The 20,722-nt window shown below is 39.4% G+C and overlaps 1 protein-coding gene across 5 annotated transcripts in view; it reads left to right on the top strand.

Moving 5' to 3' along the window:
- Window positions 1–20,722, top strand: part of asap1.S (ArfGAP with SH3 domain, ankyrin repeat and PH domain 1 S homeolog) — a 167,342-nt gene that overhangs the window by 107,307 nt on the left and 39,313 nt on the right. For 3 of the 5 annotated variants that reach the window (XM_041568021.1, XM_041568018.1, XM_041568020.1), the window contains 8 exons: window positions 25–110; window positions 1,103–1,178; window positions 3,613–3,699; window positions 11,709–11,717; window positions 14,880–14,980; window positions 15,429–15,498; window positions 17,280–17,367; window positions 19,058–19,106. In XM_041568021.1, the coding sequence (XP_041423955.1) occupies window positions 25–110; window positions 1,103–1,178; window positions 3,613–3,699; window positions 11,709–11,717; window positions 14,880–14,980; window positions 15,429–15,498; window positions 17,280–17,367; window positions 19,058–19,106 (566 nt within the window). The remainder of the gene's footprint in view (window positions 1–24; window positions 111–1,102; window positions 1,179–3,612; window positions 3,700–11,708; window positions 11,718–14,879; window positions 14,981–15,428; window positions 15,499–17,279; window positions 17,368–19,057; window positions 19,107–20,722) is intronic. The other 2 variants (XM_041568022.1, XM_041568019.1) reach the window with 1 other exon arrangement.

Here is a 20,722-nt window from a genome sequence, read left to right as displayed (position 1 = left end):
ATGCTCTCTCTTTTGTTTTGGCAGTATCTCATTAAAGTTAATGAAATCAAGACTAAGAAAGGCGTGGATCTGCTGCAGAACCTGATAAAGTACTATCACGCGCAGTGCAAGTAAGTGTCTTCTTGTCCTGGGGTGGAAGAAAGTGATCCAATAAGAAGTTTATATGTTCGGCAAAAACATTGGGTATATTGGGATTTTCACCATTGGAGGAGAAAAGGCTAAAAGCACCCAGAGCTGCCTCATTTGTTAAAGGATAAGTAAACCTTTAAAATAAGTGAATGTAAAATTGATGAGGGGGCTATTCTAAGCACTTGAGCCATGTACATTCATTATTTATTTTTCTTTAATTCCAAGATATTAAGGGATACATGTGCTGTTAATATGAATGAATTTTGTTACAACAGCGCCACCTGCTGGTCAGTTTCTGACCATTTTGACCACCAAGTAGTCAAGGAAGTTGTCAGGAGAAAGAGGCTGCTCTGATGTTCTTATGAAAGGTTTCTATTTTTTCCTAAGCAGAAGAACATCAGAGCAGTAGTTTTATGGGATCTCTCTGTACAGACTATGAGCAAGCTTAGGGACTGTTCCTGCTGAATTGTGCTTAGTACAGGGAATACCTATGCTGCCATAGTTTTATGGGATCTCTCTGTACAGACTATGAGCAAACTTAGGGACTGTTCCTGCTGAATTGTGCTTAGTACAGGGAATACCTATGTGTCATAGTTTTATGGGATCTCTCTGTACAGACTATGAGCAAACTTAGGGACTGTTCCTGCTGAATTGTGCTTAGTACAGGGGAATACCTATGCTGCCATAGTTTTATGGGATCTCTGTACAGACTATGAGCAAACTTAGGGACTGTTCCTGCTGAATTGTGCTTAGTACAGGGGAATACCTATGCTGCCATAGTTTTATGGGATCTCTGTACAGACTATGAGCAAACTTAGGGACTGTTCCTGCTGAATTGTGCTTAGTAATGGGGAATACCTATGCTGCCATAGTTTTACGGCTTCTCGCTTTACAATATTAACAAAGAGATCATCACTTTCCATATGTTTCTCCTCTCATATTCACGTTGATATTTAAGAACACTGCACTCTAGTTTCTTCCAGGACGGATTGAAAACAGCTGACAAGCTCAAGCAGTACATAGAGAAATTGGCTGCAGATTTGTACAATGTAAGTGAGGCATCATTTTACCACGGCGGTGGGATGGGGGGTTTGAAGTTGTGAATTTGTGAGTGTCGCGGGTTTTTTGACGTTTTAATTGCTCAGCTGAGAATATGAACTGCCCACTATTTATTTGCCTTTATATTTTCCACTTACACATGTTTAACATCCCCACTTTTTACATGATTTAAAGGGATAGCACCACCTTAAAGCTATTGCCACACTGGGGCTAAAATCAGTTGCTACATTGGCATTAGCCTCCTCTCCTGCCCGGAACAATTGTGTGGGGTTTGTGCAGGGACATAAGGCTGATTTTGCAGAAGAAATGCGTTCTCATGCCAAAATCTAATACTTGTGCTTGAACACAAGCCCACACAATGGTTCTGGGCAGGAGAGCAGGCTAATACTTGAGATGGGGCCGATTTTTGGCCTCTGTATTTCATCAGACTGATATCAGCACCCGTGAGGAACTAGCCTAATACACAGTGTTTACTTGTACTTGAAAGCTCGGAAAAGAGAACAATATTGACTTTCCATTAAAGGGGAACTATCGCAAAAATGAAAATTCAATATAAGCTTTATCATACTGAAATAATACGTTTTCTAAATACAGGTATGGGATTTGTTATCCGGAATGCTCGGGACCTGGGGTTTTCCGGGTAATGGATCTTTCCATAATTTGGATCTTCATACCTTAAGTCTACTAGAAAATCATGTAAACATTAAAGGAACAGTTCAGTGTAAAAATAAAAACTGGGTAAATGTATCTAATATAGTTAGTTATCCAAAAATGTAATGTGTAAAGTAGTGATGTGTGGGTCAGGGTTTCCAGCACCCGACCCTAACCCGCCCTGCTATGACCCACGCCCGCCCGCACGCACCCGCTTCCAGAGGTCCTTTTATAGACCTGACCGGCCCTGCCGATGATGTCACAAAAGGGGCGGGTGAGCAAACGCGAGACTATAAAACCGGAAGTCGAATGCCGGCATTTGAAGGAGGCGAGGAGCACTGCAAAGGTCGACCCGAACCCGCCCGACCCGCTGGTATCGAGTCGGCCCGCACATCACTAGTGTAAAGGCTGGAGTGACTGGATGTGTAACATAATAGCCAGAACACTACAGTCTGACTTAAGCTGGCCATGGATGTGATGATCCGATCGTTTGAATCCTCAAACAATCGGACTTCCCCATCTCCCGACCTGCCACTAACCATTCAGATCAAATAAAGTAGAAAAGTAGAAAAGAACAGATCAGCTCATGTTCTGCCCCTGACAGCAGTCGTACGATAGTTATCTCTGATCAAAATGTTTTTGCTTTTCTGTCCTTAAGTAACCTCTTAAAGAAATATCTGCACCAGGAGAGGGGGGGTATCTTTTAGTGTGACTGGGCACACCATGTGCTTCTACATTGTGTGTAAATATTTATAACTGATGACATCACTAAGCCGTTTATAATGATATAATTTACAACAAGGTCTACCCGATTTATTGTAATACACAAGTTTTAGTGAGTCATGTGACACAAATGACATCACTAAGCTCCATTTATAACTGATGGCATCACTAAGCCATTTATAAGGCTTTAATATACAAGGGCTACTCGATTTATTATAAGTTTTAGTGAGTCATGTGACAAAAGTGAAATCACTAAGCTCCATTTATAACTGATGACATCACTAAACCGTTTATAAGGATATAATTTACAACAAGGGCTACCTGATTTATTATAATAGACAAGTTTCAGGGAGTCCGAACTCACTGTTTATAACTGATGACATCAGAACTCACTGTTTATAAGGATATAATTTACAAGATTCATGGCTTTTGTGTATTTTCACTGGAATTTGTGTATTATAATAAATAAAGTCCCCCCAGTTGTAAAATATGAGGATATTAGAAGTTACCTCAGAGTTCCATGACCTGTGTGTATATATATATATATATATATATATCTATATATATATATATATCTATATATATATATATCTATATATATATATATATATATATATCTATATATATATATATATCTATATATATATATATATCTATATATATATATATGTATGTGGTCATGAAACTCCTCATTAACTTATAATATCCTTATATTTTACAAGAAGGGGTACTTTTTTCACCATATAATTTACAACAAGGGCTACCTGATGTATTATAATACCCAGAAGCATCGTCTCCGCTCGGGTGCAGGCAAACACGGTGGATTTCGACACCAACATTTTGTATTTCTTGCCGAAATCTGCCCTGTGGATTGGGGATCATCAGATCATCAGATTCTCCTCCTTCAGAGATCCGCAATCGTCTGGCCCTAGCCTAAATGTTTGTGCAAATCAGAAGTGGGAAGATCCTTCTAAATAAAAAAAATATATATTTATGAGATTTAAAGATGTATCAGAAAAAAAATGTGTCCGTATGCTTTTTTTTTTCCAGATTAAGCAGACTCAGGATGAGGAAAAGAAACAGCTCACTGCCCTGCGAGACCTGATTAAATCCTCTTTACAGCTGGATCAGAAGGAGGTAGGAGCAATTTCAGGTTTCACACTCATTCTATACAATAGTGATCTTCAGCCTGGCTCTCTCCAGCTGTTGCTGAACTGCTACAAGATCACTGTTGTATGTTGTGGCTTTAGCAGTAGATAGGGTTGCCACCTGGCCAGGATTTTACCGGCCCGGCCGGTAATAATGCAGCTTGTTGACAATGTTATAAAAAAAACATAAAATATAGGATTTTTTTTCCAGAAATGGTGGCAACCCTAGCCGTAGAACCATGTCTGTAAGGGTCGGCATGGCTGGTGCAGCAGTGGTGCCATGTATAAGGTCCTGGATCCTTGTGGCCAATCAAATGCAATTTAGTTTGATACACTAGGCCTTTTGTCATAGTTCAGGTTAATTGTATGTTTCCTGAAGAATTTTTACTTCGCTCTTCCTATTACCGACTGCCTGCTGATTTAAAGGGTTACTATCATGGAAATTTTTTTATTTTTTTTTCAAAATACATCAGTTAGTTCTGCACCAGCAGAATTCTGCACTGAAATCCTTTTCTCAAAAGAGCAAACAGATTTTTTTAAAAAATTCAATTTTGAAATCTGACATGGGGCTAGACGTATTTTCAGTTTTCCAGCCGCCCCCAGTCATGTGACTTGTGCTCTGATAAACTTCAGTCTCTCTTTACTGCTGTACTGCAAGTTGGAGTGATACTACCCCCCCCCTTCCCCCCCCCCCAGCAGCCTAACAACAGAACAATGGGAAGGTAACCAGATAGCAGCTCCCTAACACAAGGTAACAGCTGCCTGGTAGATATAAAGGTGGCCATAGACATCTGCTCGTTTGGTGATGTTGCCAAACGAGCGGATCTCTCCCTGATATGCCCCCTAGGGCCCAACGATCGGATCATAATGTATCCGATATGGGCAGTCGGATCGTGGGACCGCATAGATGCGGCCGCAATCCGATGGGATTTTCTAACCTGCCCGATCGGCATCTGTCTGACTTTTGGAAAGATATAGATTGGGAAAGCCCGTCGGGGCTCTACACACGGGCCGATAAGCTGCTGACTTGGTCTGTCGGCAGCTTTTATCGGCCTGTGTATGGGGGTCGTAAGAACGGCACTCAATAGTAAAATCCAGGTCCCACTGAGACACATTCAGTTACATTGAGTAGGAGAAACAACAGCCTGCCAGAAAGCAGTTCCATCCTAAAGTGCTGGCTCTTTCTGAAATCACATGACCAGGCAAAATGACCTGAGATGCCCCTACACACCAATATTACAACTAAATACACTTGTTGGTTCAGGAATGACATTTTATATTGTAGAGTGAATTAAACAGTGTCATTTAGAAATAAAAACGACATCATAAAAATCATGACAGAGTCCCTTTAAGGTTCTGGATAACCAAATCTGGAATCTGAGTAAAGGAGGCCATAGATGCACCGATAATATTGAACGAAACGAATTTTCACACGATATTTGGTGCGTGTTTGGTGGAAGACAAGCCGACCGGGCTGGCTGCAACATTTTGATCGGGTGACTTTGAAGGCTCCCAAACATCTGCCTTTATTAGTGCTGAATCGTCAAATACAGGTAGAATTCTATTGTTTCTCTCTGTTTATCTGACCATTCAGCTCTACACGTGTGTATTGAAACTAACGATCTTTCTTGGAAACATCTTTTCCAAGAAAGATCATAATTGTATCGTCTATGGCCACCGTAAGTCTGCATACATTATTTTGTAATCTGTTTCTTTGGAAAGCAAGTGGGAACATCTTTTTAACAGAGGTCTGTCATACTGCCACAGTATGCAGCAAACAAATTCTGTACATCTGCTTTCCTTCCAGTTTAGGGAATTTCTGTGTGGGAGCTGTCAGTGCTGTACCATGCTGGTAACCAGTGTAATGAAAGTTGCTCCTGGCCACCAGTGTTGTGCTACCCTGGCTGCTCAGTGTGTTTGTCTCTTAGTTTGAGTGTGAGGGGGCTGGTCTTATCACAAGGTTAGGGATCTAATGGGGTATATCGTGGGAGGAGGGGATACAAGCTTAAGGAGTAGGTGAAAATATTAGTGGGATATGGAAAAATGGTTGCATTTAGCATATACCCAAGGTATAGGCAACTATAGCACTATTGCTGTACTATAACTCTTATAGGTATATACTTAGATGACTGCAAACGATAAACTCTGCCTCCCTTGTGTCCTGCCTATAAAACACTCACACACGTATTCCCTGTGTGTCTGCATACCATATTGCCTTTAAAGGAGAAGGAAAGCTACCGAGGCAGTTTATTGCCAATAGATTAACCACAATAGCTAGAATGCTATATTTATTCTGCAGAATGCTTTACCATACCTGAGTAAACAGCTCTATAAGCTCCCTCTGTTTGTTTAGGAAAGCAGCTGCCATATTAGCTTGGTGTGCCATCACTTCCTGCCTTGAATCTCTCATAGCTCTGGGCTCAGATTACAGCAGGGAGGGAGGAACAAACTGAGCATGCTCAAGCCCTAGCCCTGGAGGTTTAAGATGAAAACAGGAAGTCTGATACAGAAGCCCATGAGTACACAATAGAAGGAAAGAAATTTGGTGTTTCTTCTGACAGAGGACTCAGAGCAGCATTACTTTGAGGGTTTACTGGTGTATTTATATAGACCTTTCTGATAAGGCTTACTTAGTTTTAGCCTTTCCTTCTCTTGTAACATGTATTCGCTGTGCTTCTGCCTATAACGTGTATTCTTTTTGCTTGTGCTTCTCTTAGATACTCTGAGCCCTTTGCTGCCCCTGTTACAGACACATTTGTCTCCTTGTGTGTCATGTGCTGCCCACTTTCCCTTGTTGAGTCTGTACCTGCCATATGCTGTGTGTGTGTCTTCCATCTGCTGCTTACTGATCTGTGCCAGCCCTGTGTCTGCCTGACTTTTCACTCTTCATGTGCAAATGTTATGATTACAATACACAGTGCGCCCCACAGACCCAGTCATTTCATTTAGGACTCTGTGTTGGTGGGTCAGGAACCCCATCACTAATACAATAAATGCAGCCGCTGATAACAGGCATGTGCTGTGTGCTTGTAATGTGTTGTTACGTGTCTGCCAGGTGATGAAGCCAGGGTTTCAAGCCAGCATGCCCTTAAAGGAGAACTAAAACTTAAACTAAAGAAGTAGCTGTAGCTATGTTGTACATGATGTTTTGTGCTTCTGTACCAGCCCAAGGCAACCACAGCCCTTTAGCAGTAAAGATCTGTGTCTCCAAAGATGCCCCAGTAGCTCCCCATCTTCTTTTCTGCTGATTCACTGCACATGCTCTGTGCTGCTGTCACTTACTGAGCTTAGGGACCCACTCACAATATACAGTACACATAGAATAGAAATGTCACAATATAAGGCTGATTAGTAATTAATACAGATAATTACTACATGGCAGCACAGAAACCAGTGCAGTTAGCATCAGAATTGAATAATCAGCAAACCTGTAGCATCAGCTTATATTACAGCCAGGGAAGCTCATTTTCTGCTGGATAATTAGTGACGAGCCCTAAGCTTAGCTTCTCAACAGCCAATCAGAGCCCACTGAGCATGTGAGTGTCACAGACACTTTCCAAGATGGTGACCCCCTGTGACAAGTTTGAAGTCCTGGATCATTGCTGCTATTGACAAGCTGAAACTTTAGCCTCGTGCAATACGTTCACTATATAAAATATGCCATTTTTAGCCACATTAATTTTTAGGGTTTAGTTCTCCTTTAAGCACTGTACCTGGCATAAGCTAATAGATTGTCTTCTTCACTATATCTCACTCACATACTGCAGCTGGGACCCATTCCCCAACAGTTACTGAGATCCTGTCTCCTAGCTGTGCTGGCCAAAATATTGCACTCATTGCTATTCTCATAGACCTTTTATACATATGGTATTGCCCTCAATAATAACTCTATAATCACACATGGGGCCGATTCACTATGGGTCGAATATCGAGGGTTAATTAACCCTCGATATTCGACTAGGAATTAAAATCCTTCGACTTCGAATATCGAAGTCGAAGGATTTAGCGCAGATAGTACGATCGAACGATAAAATCCTTCGAATCTAACGATTCAAAGGATTTTAATCCAACGATCGAAGGAATATCCTTCGATCAAAAAAAAGTTAGCCAAGCCTATGGGGACCGTCCCCATAGGCTAACATTGACTTCGGTAGCTTTTAGGTGGCGAACTAGGGGGTCGAAGTTTTTTTTAAAGAGACAGTACTTCAACTATCGAATGGTCGAATAGTCGAACGATTTTTACTACGAATCCTTCGATTCGAAGTCGTAGTCGAAGGTCGAAGTAGCCCATTCGATGGTCGAAGTAACCCAAAATTTTTTTTCGAAATTCGAAGTTTTTTACCTTCGAATCCTTCACTCGAAGTTAGTGAATTGGCCCCACATGAGTTTCCATTTAACCCTTAGAGCATTGGGAGTGGGTTGCAGAAATATAACCCTAGAAAGTACAGGTATGGGATCCGTTATCCGGAAAGCCATTATCCAGAAAGATCCAAATTACAGAAAGGCTTTCTCCCATTTTATCCAAATAATCCAGTTTTTAAAAAATGATTTCCTTTTTCTGTGTAATAATAAAACAGTAGCTTGTACTTGATCCCAACTAAGATATAATTAATCCTTATTGGAAGCAAAACCAGCCTATTGGGTTTATTTCATGTTTACATGATTTTCTAGTAGACTTAAGATATGGAGACCCAAATTACAGAAAGATCCATTATCCAGAAAGCTCCAGGGCCTGTTGGGGTTATTTAATGTTTAAATGATTTTTTAGTAGACTAGAAAACCCCAGATCCCAAGCATTCTGGATAAAAGGTCCCATACCTGTACTGCAAATTATATTAGCACTTTATACAGAATACTTTATCCGGAAACCCATGATCCAGAAGGCTCCAAATTACGGCAAGGCCTTTTCCCATAGACTCCATTGTAATAAAATAATTCAGATTTTGAGAATTGATTTCTTTTTTCTATTTAACAACGAAACAGTAGTTGATCCAAACGACGATATCATAAATCTTTATTAGGAGCAAAGCAATCCTATTGGGTTTATTTAATGTTTAAATTAATTTTAATCAGAATTAGAGGGTTATTTATAATATGGATTTTACTGATATCTTGAATAAAAAAAAAGTCTGACCAAACTAGAATCCACGATTTGACCTTATTTATTATTTAAAAAGCATGATTTCATCGGTTTGGGGAAAAGATTGTACGAAAAATCGCATTATACGAGTTTTTTCTCAAATTATATGATTTTTTCAAGCTTTTTCCAGAAAAGTCTGAATTTTTCCTGATTTTTGCCCGAAATAGCCGGATTTTTAGGCTAATTCCAGCCCAGACCACAGAAACTTCCAAATAGCATAGGGACCTCTCCCATCGACTTATATACGACCTTGACAGGTCTGAGATTTCGGAGATTCTGCAGCCTTGGGGTATAATAAATCTTGAAAAATTCTATTTTTTTTTCACTAAAATTTCAGATTTTATAGTAAAAAAAAAACTCAATTTTTTTTTTTAGATTTATTATACAGGTATAGGATCCCTTATCCAGAAACCCGATATCCAGAAAGCTCCGAATTACGGAATGGCTGTCTCCCATAGACTCCATTTTATCCAAATAATCCAAATTTTTTAAAATGATTTCCTTTTTTTCTGTAATAATAAAACAGTAGCTTGTACTTGATCCCAACTAAGATATAATTAATCCTTATTGGAAGGAACCCCAGCTTATTGGGTTTATTTAATGTTTAAATTAATTTCTAGTAGACTTAAGGCATGAAGACCCAAATTACGGAAAGATCCGTTATCCGGAAAGCCCCAGGTCCCGAGCATTCTGGATAACAGGTCCCATACCTGTACCCTGAGGCTGTAAAAAGTCTGAATCTAATAATCCTCCATCTCAGACATTCGGACTGTAATAAATAACCCCCTTTAATATATGGAGATCCAAATTATGGAAAGATCCCTTATCTGAAAACCCCCTATGCTGGATAATAGGTCCCATAGCTATAAATAAAGGCTAACACTATATGGTGGGGAAGGAGGGAGTAGATGAGCTGATCTCCAGGTTAGACCTGATTGTGTTCCAGTATAGTGTTGCCCTTTCCTTTATATACTGCACTGTCTATGCATCAATACACAATAAGCTGGGTGGGAATACGTAGAATGTGCTGGATGCTATTCCCTGTGTAACGTATAGGCCTGCAGCATATTGCACCTACTTTATTGACGCTATACTCACACAGTGAGCTTCTACTTGAACCATTAAAGTGCTGGGGTTACCTGGTTAATTCTGATACCCTCGGGCCTAGGAATTAGTCTGTGGGCCCCCAGCATATTTATTATGGTATGCCAGGGTGTTAATGAATCAGCATTTGTATAATTGCCTATCACATGCTTTTTATTACATCAGAGGCACAAGAAATAACACAGAGCTTACCAGCAGAGTCATCAAGCTCCCTCTAGTGGGCAGACGTAATGCTGCGGATTTGCTGCAGTTTCTCTGACCTTCAGCTTTTGTCTGAGAGGACACAGTCACTATAACAAGAGAAATAATGGGGGATTTTACTGGAAATTTCGGACAGCTTCTGCAAATAGTTTCTTAGCAAATGACCGTTATTTTGTAGTTAAGTGTGTGAACCCTTAATAATAAACTCATGCTGCACTGACTGATGTAATCATACTGCACTCACTGATGTAATCATCCTGCACTCACTGATGTAATCATCCTGCACTCAGTGATGTAATCATCCTGCACTCACTGATGTAATCATCCTGCACTCAGTGATGTAATCATCCTGCACTCACTGGTGTAATCATCCTGCACTCACTGATGTAATCATCCTGCACTCAGTGATGTAATCATCCTGCACTCACTGATGTAATCATCCTGCACTCAGTGATGTAATCATCCTGCACTCAGTGATGTAATCATCCTGCACTCAGTGATGTAATCATCCTGCACTCAGTGATGTAATCATCCTGCACTCACTGATGTAATCATCCTGCACTCAGTGATGTAATCATCCTGCACTCACTCATGTAATCATACTGCACTCACTCATGTAATCATCCTGCACTCACTCATGTAATCATACTGCACTCACTGATGTAATCATCCTGCACTCAGTGATGTAATCATCCTGCACTCACTGATGTAATCATCCTGCACTCACTGATGTAATCATCCTGCACTCACTGATGTAATCATCCTGCACTCACTGATGTAATCATCCTGCACTCAGTGATGTAATCATCCTGCACTCAGTGATGTAATCATCCTGCACTCAGTGATGTAATCATCCTGCACTCAGTGATGTAATCATCCTGCACTCAGTGATGTAATCATCCTGCACTCACTGATGTAATCATACTGCACTCACTCATGTAATCATCCTGCACTCACTCATGTAATCATACTGCACTCACTGATGTAATCATACTGCACTCACTCATGTAATCATACTTGTGTCATGCTGGAGTCAACGGTTTGGGACCCCCATGGCCCATTCTTCATTGTTCAGCTTATTCATTATATTTAATATTATCCATCAGTACTTCACTATACCCTAAACAAATAGTAAACTGATTATCCATCAGTCCTTCCCTATACCCTAAACAAATAGTAAAACTGATTATTCATCAGTACTTCCCTATACCCTAAACAAATAGTAAACTGATTATCCATTTGTACTAGTCTATACCCTAAACAAATAGTAAACTGATTATCCATCAGTACTTCCCTACACTCCTCTGCTTCCTCTTTAATCATCTCAGCCCTTGACTTTGCAGTGAGCTTTGCCTTTCTTTGTCTCGGGAGTCATAAGCCATAATGATAAAGTATTACAGTGTAGTTTAACCAAGCCTGTGACCTGTATGTTTCTTGCCGTTGAATAAAGAAACAATCTTTGACTGAACTGTGGGAGCTGCCATAAAGACTATTGTTTAATTGCTGCTTTGCTTTTCTTCCCTTGTTTTCTATTTTGCTTTCCCTGATCGAAGTCTAGGAGAGTAAGTGTCACCTTTATTTATTGTCAATTGCTCTACAAGTCTCTCATTGTTATCACCGCCATAAATCCCTCATTTTTGATCACCTTGCCTTCTGATGGTCAAACAAATGCCTGGTTGCTAGGTCAGCGACCCCGACAACTACAGTGGTGTGAAAAACTATTTGCCCCCTTCCTGATTTCTTATTCTTTTGCATGTTTGTCACACTTAAATGTTTCTGATCATCAAAAACCGTTAACTATTAGTCAAAGATAACATAATTGAACACAAAATGCAGTTTTTAAATGAAGGTTTACGTTATTAAGGGAGAAAAAAAACTCCAAATCTACGTGGGCCTGTGTGAAAAAGTGATTGCCCCCCTTGTTAAAAAATAACTTAACTGTGGTTTATCCCACCTGAGTTCAATTTCAAAGGTTATAAAGCCATTTCTAAAGCTTTGGGATCCAGCGAACCACAGTGAGAGCCATTATCCACAAATGGCAAAAACATGGAACAGTGGTGAACCTTCCCAGGAGTGGCCGGCCGACCAAAATGACCCCAAGAGCGCAGAGACAACTCATCCGAGAGGCCACAAAAGACCCCAGGACAACATCTAAAGAACTGCAGGCCTCACTTGCCTCAATTAAGGTCAGTGTTCACGACTCCACCATAAGAAAGAGACTGGGCAAAAACGGCCTGCATGGCACATTTCCAAGGCGCAAACCACTTTTAAGCAAAAAGAACATTAAGGCTCGTCTCAATTTTGCTAAAAAACATCTCAATGATTGCCAAGACTTTTGGGAAAATACCTTGTGGACCGACGAGACAAAAGTTGAACTTTTTGGAAGGTGCGCGTCCCGTTACATCTGGCGTAAAAGTAACACAGCATTTCAGAAAAAGAACATCATACCAACAGTAAAATATGGTGGTGGTAGTGTGATGGTCTTGGGTTGTTTTGCTGCTTCAGGACCTGGAAGACTTGCTGTGATAGATGGAACCATGAATTCTACTGTCTACCAAAAAATCCTGAAGGAGAATGTCCGGCCATCTGTTCGTCAACTCAAGCTGAAGCGATCTTGGGTGCTGCAGCAGGACAATGACCCAAAACACACCAGCAAATCCACCTCTGAATGGCTGAAGAAAAACAAAATGAAGACTTTGGAGTGGCCTAGTCAAAGTCCTGACCTGAATCCTATTGAGATGTTGTGGCATGACCTTAAAAAGGCGGTTCATGCTAGAAAACCCTCAAATAAAGCTGAATTACAACAATTCTGCAAAGATGAGTGGGCCAAAATTCCTCCAGAGCGCTGTAAAAGACTCGTTGCAAGTTATCGCAAACGCTTGATTGCAGTTATTGCTGCTAAGGGTGGCCCAACCAGTTATTAGGTTCAGGGGGCAATTACTTTTTCACACAGGTTTGGATTTCTTTTCTCCCTAAATAATAAAAACCCTCATTTAAAAACTGCATTTTGTGTTTACTTGTGTTATCTTTGACTAATAGTTAAATGTGTTTGATGATCAGAAACATTTTGTGTGACAAACATGCAAAAGAATAAGAAATCAGGAAGGGGGCAAATAGTTTTTCACACCACTGTATATAGCAATTTAATCATCAAACTGAAAAGCCACAAAAACATAAACATTCATTCCAAATCCAAAAAGATCAGTTGCAGATTGTAGCAGTCATGTTCACCTGTGCTCAATGCTCATTACAGTCCGATATTTACCTACAGTTGTTATTTATACCCTTCTACCCCTACAGTTGTTATTTATACCCTTCTACCCCTACAGTTGTTATTTATACCCTTCTACCCCTAAAGTTATTTATACCCTTCTACCCCTACAGTTATTTATACCCTTCTACCCTACAGTACCCCTACAGTTATTTATACCTTCTACCCCTACAGTTATTATACCCTTCTACCCTACAGTTGTTATTTATACCCTTCTACCCTACAGTTGTTATTTAACCCTTCTACCCCTACAGTTATTTATACCCTTCTACCTACAGTTATTTATACCTTCTACCCTACAGTTGTTATTTATACCCTTCTACTCCTACAGTTGTTATTTATACCCTTCTACTCCTACAGTTGTTATTTATACCCTTCTACCCCTACAGTTATTTATACCCTTCTACCCCTACAGTTGTTATTTATACCCTTCTACTCCTACAGTTGTTATTTATACCCTTCTACTCCTACAGTTGTTATTTATACCCTTCTACTCCTACAGTTGTTATTTATACCCTTCTACCCTACAGTTATTTATACCCTTCTACCCCTACAGTTGTTATTTATACCCTTCTACTCCTACAGTTGTTATTTATACCCTTCTACTCCTACAGTTGTTATTTATACCCTTCTACTCCTACAGTTGTTATTTATACCCTTCTACCCCTACAGTTATTTATACCCTTCTACCCCTACAGTTGTTATTTATACCCTTCTACTCCTACAGTTGTTATTTATACCCTTCTACTCCTACAGTTGTTATTTATACCCTTCTACCCCTACAGTTATTTATACCCTTCTACCCTACAGTTGTTATTTATACCCTTCTACTCCTACAGTTGTTATTTATACCCTTCTACTCCTACAGTTGTTATTTATACCCTTCTACTCCTACAGTTGTTATTTATACCCTTCTACCCCTACAGTTATTTATACCCTTCTACCCCTACAGTTGTTATTTATACCCTTCTACTCCTACAGTTGTTATTTATACCCTTCTACTCCTACACTGTTATTTATACCCTTCTACCCCTACAGTTATTTATACCCTTCTACTCCTACAGTTGTTATTTATACCCTTCTACCCCTACAGTTATTATTTATACCCTTCTACCCCTACAGTTATTTATACCCTTCTACCCCTACAGTTATTTATACCCTTCTACCCCTACAGTTGTTATTTATACCCTTCTACTCCTACAGTTGTTATTTATACCCTTCTACTCCTACAGTTGTTATTTATACCCTTCTACCCCTACAGTTATTTATACCCTTCTACCCCTACAGTTGTTATTTATACCCTTCTACCCCTACAGTTGTTATTTCTACCCTTCTACCCCTACAGTTGTTATTTATACCCTTCTACCCCTACAGTTGTTATTTATACCCTTCTACCCCTACAGTTGTTATTTATACCCTTCTACCCCTACTCATCCATGTGTCCCTTCCCCAGGATTCCCAGAGTAAACAGACAGGCTACAGCATGCACCAGCTCCAGGGCAACAAGGAGTACGGGAGTGAGAAGAAAGGCTACCTGCTGAAGAAGAGCGATGGGTACGTTACATACTGCTGTTATTCTGTAGTACAGGTATGTGATCCGTTATCTGGAAACCCGTTATCCAGAAAGCTCCGAATTACGGACAGGCCATCTCCCATAGTCTCCATTTTATCCAAATAATCCACATTTTTAAAAATGATTTCCTTTTCCTCTGTAATAATAAAACAGTCGCTTGTACTTGATCCCAACTAAGGTATAATTAATCCTTATTGGAAGCAAAACCAGCCTATTTAAAACTGTGTATTATACTGTGTCTGGCTACTGCGATGTATATATATATATATATATATATATATATATCAATACATTAGATTAGGGTTATAACTTTATCTTCTTGAATCCTTTGAGATCAGGAGATTATTGACAACCGGTTCTCGGCATTGTACATTTCATAGCTACTTTTAATAATTCATTTATATATATATTTGTGTGTTTATGTTATAGGATCCGGAAAGTTTGGCAGAGGAGAAAGTGCACTGTGAAAAACGGGATCCTGACCATTTCCCATGCAACGGTATGTCACTGGTTAAAGGGAAACTCGAAAATGAAAATTTAATATAAGCGTCTTCATACGGAAATAAGAAACTTTCTAAATACAATCATTTAAATAGTCTGCACTGTTTCTGCATCCATACACACACCCCTCTCTATTTTTAATTAAATTCTATATACCCATACCTATACTAACTATAGAGTTTAGTATCACAATAGCCTTTGATATTATGTCTGTCCAAGAAATCATCCAAGTCCCTCTTATAGTCATTAACTGAATCAGCATCACAACATCACCCGGCAGTGCATTCCCCAACCTCACTGTCCTCACTGTGATGAACCCCCTACGTTGCTTCAAATTAAAGTTCTTTGAAGTTTATGTTCACTATCCCTCTCTCAGCATCTGTTTCTCTTCATTCTCTCTTCATGCAGCAGTTGGGTGTCAGATATTCACTGACAGTTAGATCCAATATATCTTATAGGGGGGTCCTTTCTTAGCAGATGAATTAGAGCTCACTCAAATAACTGATTCCAGCACAAACAAAATCTAACAAAATAACTGCCTTTTGCACAAATTCTGCATGTAGAGAGACATGATGTCTGGTGAGTTTAATAGAGTGAGGTCTAATACATCTTCTAGGCAAAAGGAGCCCCCCTATAAGATATATTGGATCTAACTGTCAATGAATATCTGACACCCAACTGCTGCATGATAGTATACGTAACTAAATAAATCTGCTCATCTGCTTGTATAACAGGTGAGGAATGAAAATATATTTACTTTGTGTCACCCAGTATTGTAGCAAGTGCAGATATTGGCTGATGAGACTTACCAGCTGGTGCTTCAGTGAGTGCAGCAATTAGACACTTGCTCATGAGATCCAACTGCTTGGAACTGTCTGTGTTCCCAGATGCTCTTCTCTACAAAATCCAGTACAGTTAGGCCTACTGGGAAATGAGCCTGTGTGCTCTGTCAGGTCATTTTTAGAACATAAATAAGATAAAATGTAAGTTATCAAAATAAAATAAGGGTTATTCCAGCTAGCCCAATCCGAGTCTGAAGAAGCCACAGACCCACGGTGTGGAACCATGTGCAGAGCAGTCAACTGCCAGTTTGGTGAAGAGAGACCACGTAGGCCAATGCCTACTCGTTTATGGGCACCTTAAAGGATTAATAAAAATAAATGAGTGTAAAATTAATGAGGGGGCTATTCTAAGCACTTTTGCAATGTACATTCATTATTTATTTTTCTTTAATTCCAAGATATTAAGGGATACATGTGCTGTTAATATGAATGAATTTTGTTACAACAGCGCCACCTGCTGGTCAGTTTCCCACCAGTCTGACCACCAAGTAGTCAAGGAAGTTGTCAGGAGAAAGAAAGAGGCTGATGTTCTTCTGCTTAGGGAAGATGTGAGAAAGGTTTCTATTTTTATTCCTAAGCAGAAGAACATCAGAGCAGCCTCTTTCTTTCTCCTGACAACTTCCTTGACTACTTGGTGGTCAGAATGGTCAAAAACTGACCAGCAGGTCAGTTTGTACATTATTGGTTTAATGAATTGGCTTGTACAGGATCCGCAGGCATGATACATAATATTTCTATCCTACTTCTTTGCTAGGGGTTAGTTCTCCTTTAAATACATTTGTATAGGGAGCTATTGTTTGCATTGAAAGGACGTGATCTCCCTCTATTAATGCCAAGGGTGTGATACTGTTGCTGAGAAGCAAGGAAACCAGCCAGTCTATTGAAATGTGTCTGTTGACTGAAATTCCTCAAACTTTATTTTATTTTCTCATTCCAGTCGAACAGGCCACCGGCAAAGCTGAACCTGCTCACCTGCCAAGTCAAGCCGAATGCTGACGAGAAGAAAAGCTTTGATCTCATCTCACGTATGTGCTCATTGTGTGGTCCCCCATTTATCCCTATTGTACACAATACATAAAGCCTATCAGGTTCAGCTCTGGTTTCTCAAATTTGGATCTCCATACTTTAAAGGGGAGGTTCACCTTTAAGTTAACTTTTGGTATGTTATAGAATGGCCAATTTTTCAGTAGGTTTTCATTGTTTAATTTCAAATTATTTTCCGCCTTCCTCTGACTCTTTCCGGCTTACTGATAGGGGTCACTGACCTCATCTAACAAACACAAATGCTCAGTAAAGCTACACATGTATTGTTATTGCTACATTTTACTACTCCTCTTTCTATCCACGCCTCTCTTATTCATATTCCAGTCTCTTGCTCAAATCAGTGTGTAGTTGCTAGGGTAATTTGGACACTAGCAACCAGATTGCTGAAATTGCAAACTGGAGAGTTGCTAAATAACGCAAAAAACACAAATGAAAACCAATTGCAAATTGTCTCAGAATGTCATTCTTTACATCATACTAAAAGTTAAAGGAAAGGTAAACAACACCTTTAAGTCTACTAGAAAATCATGTAAACATTAAATAAACCCAATGGGCTGGTTTTGCTTCCAATAAGGATTAATTATATCTTAGTTGGGATCAAGTACAAGCTCCTGTTTTATTATTACAGAGGAAAAGGAAAAAAAAACATTTGGATTATTTGATTATAATGGAGTCTATGCGGGACAGCCGTTCTGTAATTTGGAACTTTCTGGATAACGGGTTTCCGGGTAAAGAAAGGCAATGTTGTGATTGACTGCGAATTACAGGTATAAGATCCGGTATCTGGAAACCCGTTATCCAGAAATCTCCAAATTACAGAATAGCCTTCTCCACTAGACTCCATTTTATCTAATTAAGCCAAATTTTTTTCAAATTATTTCTAGGGATGCACCAAATCCACTATTGGATTCGGCCGAACCCCCAAATCCTTCGCTAAAGATTCAGCCTAATACCGAACCGAATCCGAACCCTAATTTGCATATGGAAATTAGGAATGGAAAGGGGAAAACATTTTTTATTTCCTTGTTTTGTGACAAAAATTCACACGATTTCCCTCCTCGCCCCTAATTTGCATATGCCTTTCTGTAATTCTGAGCTTTCTGGATAACGAGTTTCCAGATAACGGATCCCACACCTTTATAGTTGTCATGAGGGCAAGACAGTATTTTAAATAGGGGTGCACCGAATCCACTATTTTGGATTCGGCCGAATCCATCTTGGAAGATTCGGCCGAATCCCGAACCGAATCCGAATGCTTTTTTGCATATGCAAATTAGGGGCGGGGAAGGAAAAAGTGGAAAAAAATTGGTTTACTTCCTTTTTTCGTAACAAAAAAATCACGTGAAATCCGGCTGAAAAAAGCCAAATCCCGAACCGAATCCTGGATTCGGTGCATCCCTAATTTTAAAGAATAAATAAATCAGTGTCATGCTGGACTGCCTCGATGGGCCGCAGCTAAAGATCATTTCAATAACTCCTTATTTATTTCAGTCATTGGTGTAAGTAAAACATTTAGCCCTGTCTACATCTAATGATAAAGCTTAATGAGGCAAAGGGACCTGTACACATAATTACATTTTTGTCTAATAGTATTGTATTTTTACATGTTTTACAATGAATTTCTGTGGTTTACCTATTTTTTAATCAGTTATTTCTTTTTTCCCTTTGCAGACAACAGAACATACCACTTCCAAGCTGAAGATGAACAGGAATACATAGCGTGAGTGAAAAACTGGTTTCCACTCAGTAACTTAAAGGAACAATAGCAGCAAAAAATTAAATTGTTTAAAAGTAATGATAATATAATGTACTTTTGTGCTACACTGATAAAAACTTCAAAAACGCTATAATAGTTTATATAAACAAGCTGCTGTGTAGCCATGGGGGCAGCCATTCAAGCACAGGATACACAGTAGATAACAGATAAGTACTACTATAGTTTATATAAACAAGCTGCTGTGTAGCCATGGGGGCAGCCATACAAGCACAGGATACACAGTAGATAACAGATAAGTACTACTATAGTTTATATAAACATGCTGCTGTGTAGCCACGGGGGCAGCCATTCAAGCACAGGATACACAGTAGATAACAGATAAGTACTACTATAGTTTATATAAACAAGCTGCTGTGTAGCCATGGGGCAGCCATTCAAGCACAGGATACACAGTAGATAACAGATAAGTACTACTATAGTTTATATAAACAAGCTGCTGTGTAGCCATGGGGGCAGCCATACAAGCACAGGATACACAGTAGATAACAGATAAGTACTACTATAGTTTATATAAACATGCTGCTGTGTAGCCACGGGGGCAGCCATTCAAGCACAGGATACACAGTAGATAACAGATAAGTACTACTATAGTTTATATAAACAAGCTGCTGTGTAGCCATGGGGGCAGCCATTCAAGCACAGGATACACAGTAGATAACAGATAAGTACTACTATAGTTTATATAAACAAACTGCTGTGTAGCCATGGGGGCAGCCATTCAAGCGCAGGATACACAGTAGATAACAGATAAGTACTACTATAGTTTATATAAACAAGCTGCTGTGTAGCCATGGGGGCAGCCATCCAAGCATAGGTTACACAGTAGATAACAGATAAGTACTACTATAGTTTATATAAACAAGCTGCTGTGTAGCCATGGGGGCAGCCATTCAAGCACAGGATACACAGTAGATAACAGATAAGTACTACTATAGTTTATATAAACAAGCTGCTGTGTAGCCATGGGGGCAGCCATTCAAAGGAGAAAAGGATCAGGTTACACAGCAGATAACAGATAAGCTCTTACAACAGATAGGGCCATCATAAAAATCGAGACCACATTCCTGGTTTCCCTGCCTTTCTTCGCTTTGTGGTGTCCCAGGCATAGTAAATACAATAGGTAGAAAGTTTTGGGACAACTCCACCTCTTCGTATATCAGTTTTCTTACTTCTATATTGGGTTTGAGTTGCTGGACAATTGATTTATCCTTAATTAATTTGGTTCATGTATTAATTCTTATTTTCTTCTAAGTCCTAAACTGGACTAATGCACTTGCACTTTAGGTATTATAATTCATTAATTTATTGTATTCTTAACACTTATGCACTTCAGGTAGTGGATTAATTGCAATTGAATTAATTGTTAATGAATGGTAAGCCTATAATAGATTCTAATTAATTAAGTCTGCCTTTTTTTAAAAAATTCGATGAACTAGCACTTTAATTTAAAAGCCATAAACTCTGTAATCAAATAATGAAATTTTAATGAATTGATCTATCCACCTTTATATTTATACTTCCAAGATCAAGCAGCAATATAGTTAAAGTGAATTCACGTT

Source organism: Xenopus laevis, chromosome 6S (genome assembly GCF_017654675.1).
Source record: "Xenopus laevis strain J_2021 chromosome 6S, Xenopus_laevis_v10.1, whole genome shotgun sequence".
Classification (NCBI taxonomy): domain Eukaryota; kingdom Metazoa; phylum Chordata; class Amphibia; order Anura; family Pipidae; genus Xenopus; species Xenopus laevis.
This window is presented reverse-complemented; position numbering and strand designations above follow the sequence as displayed.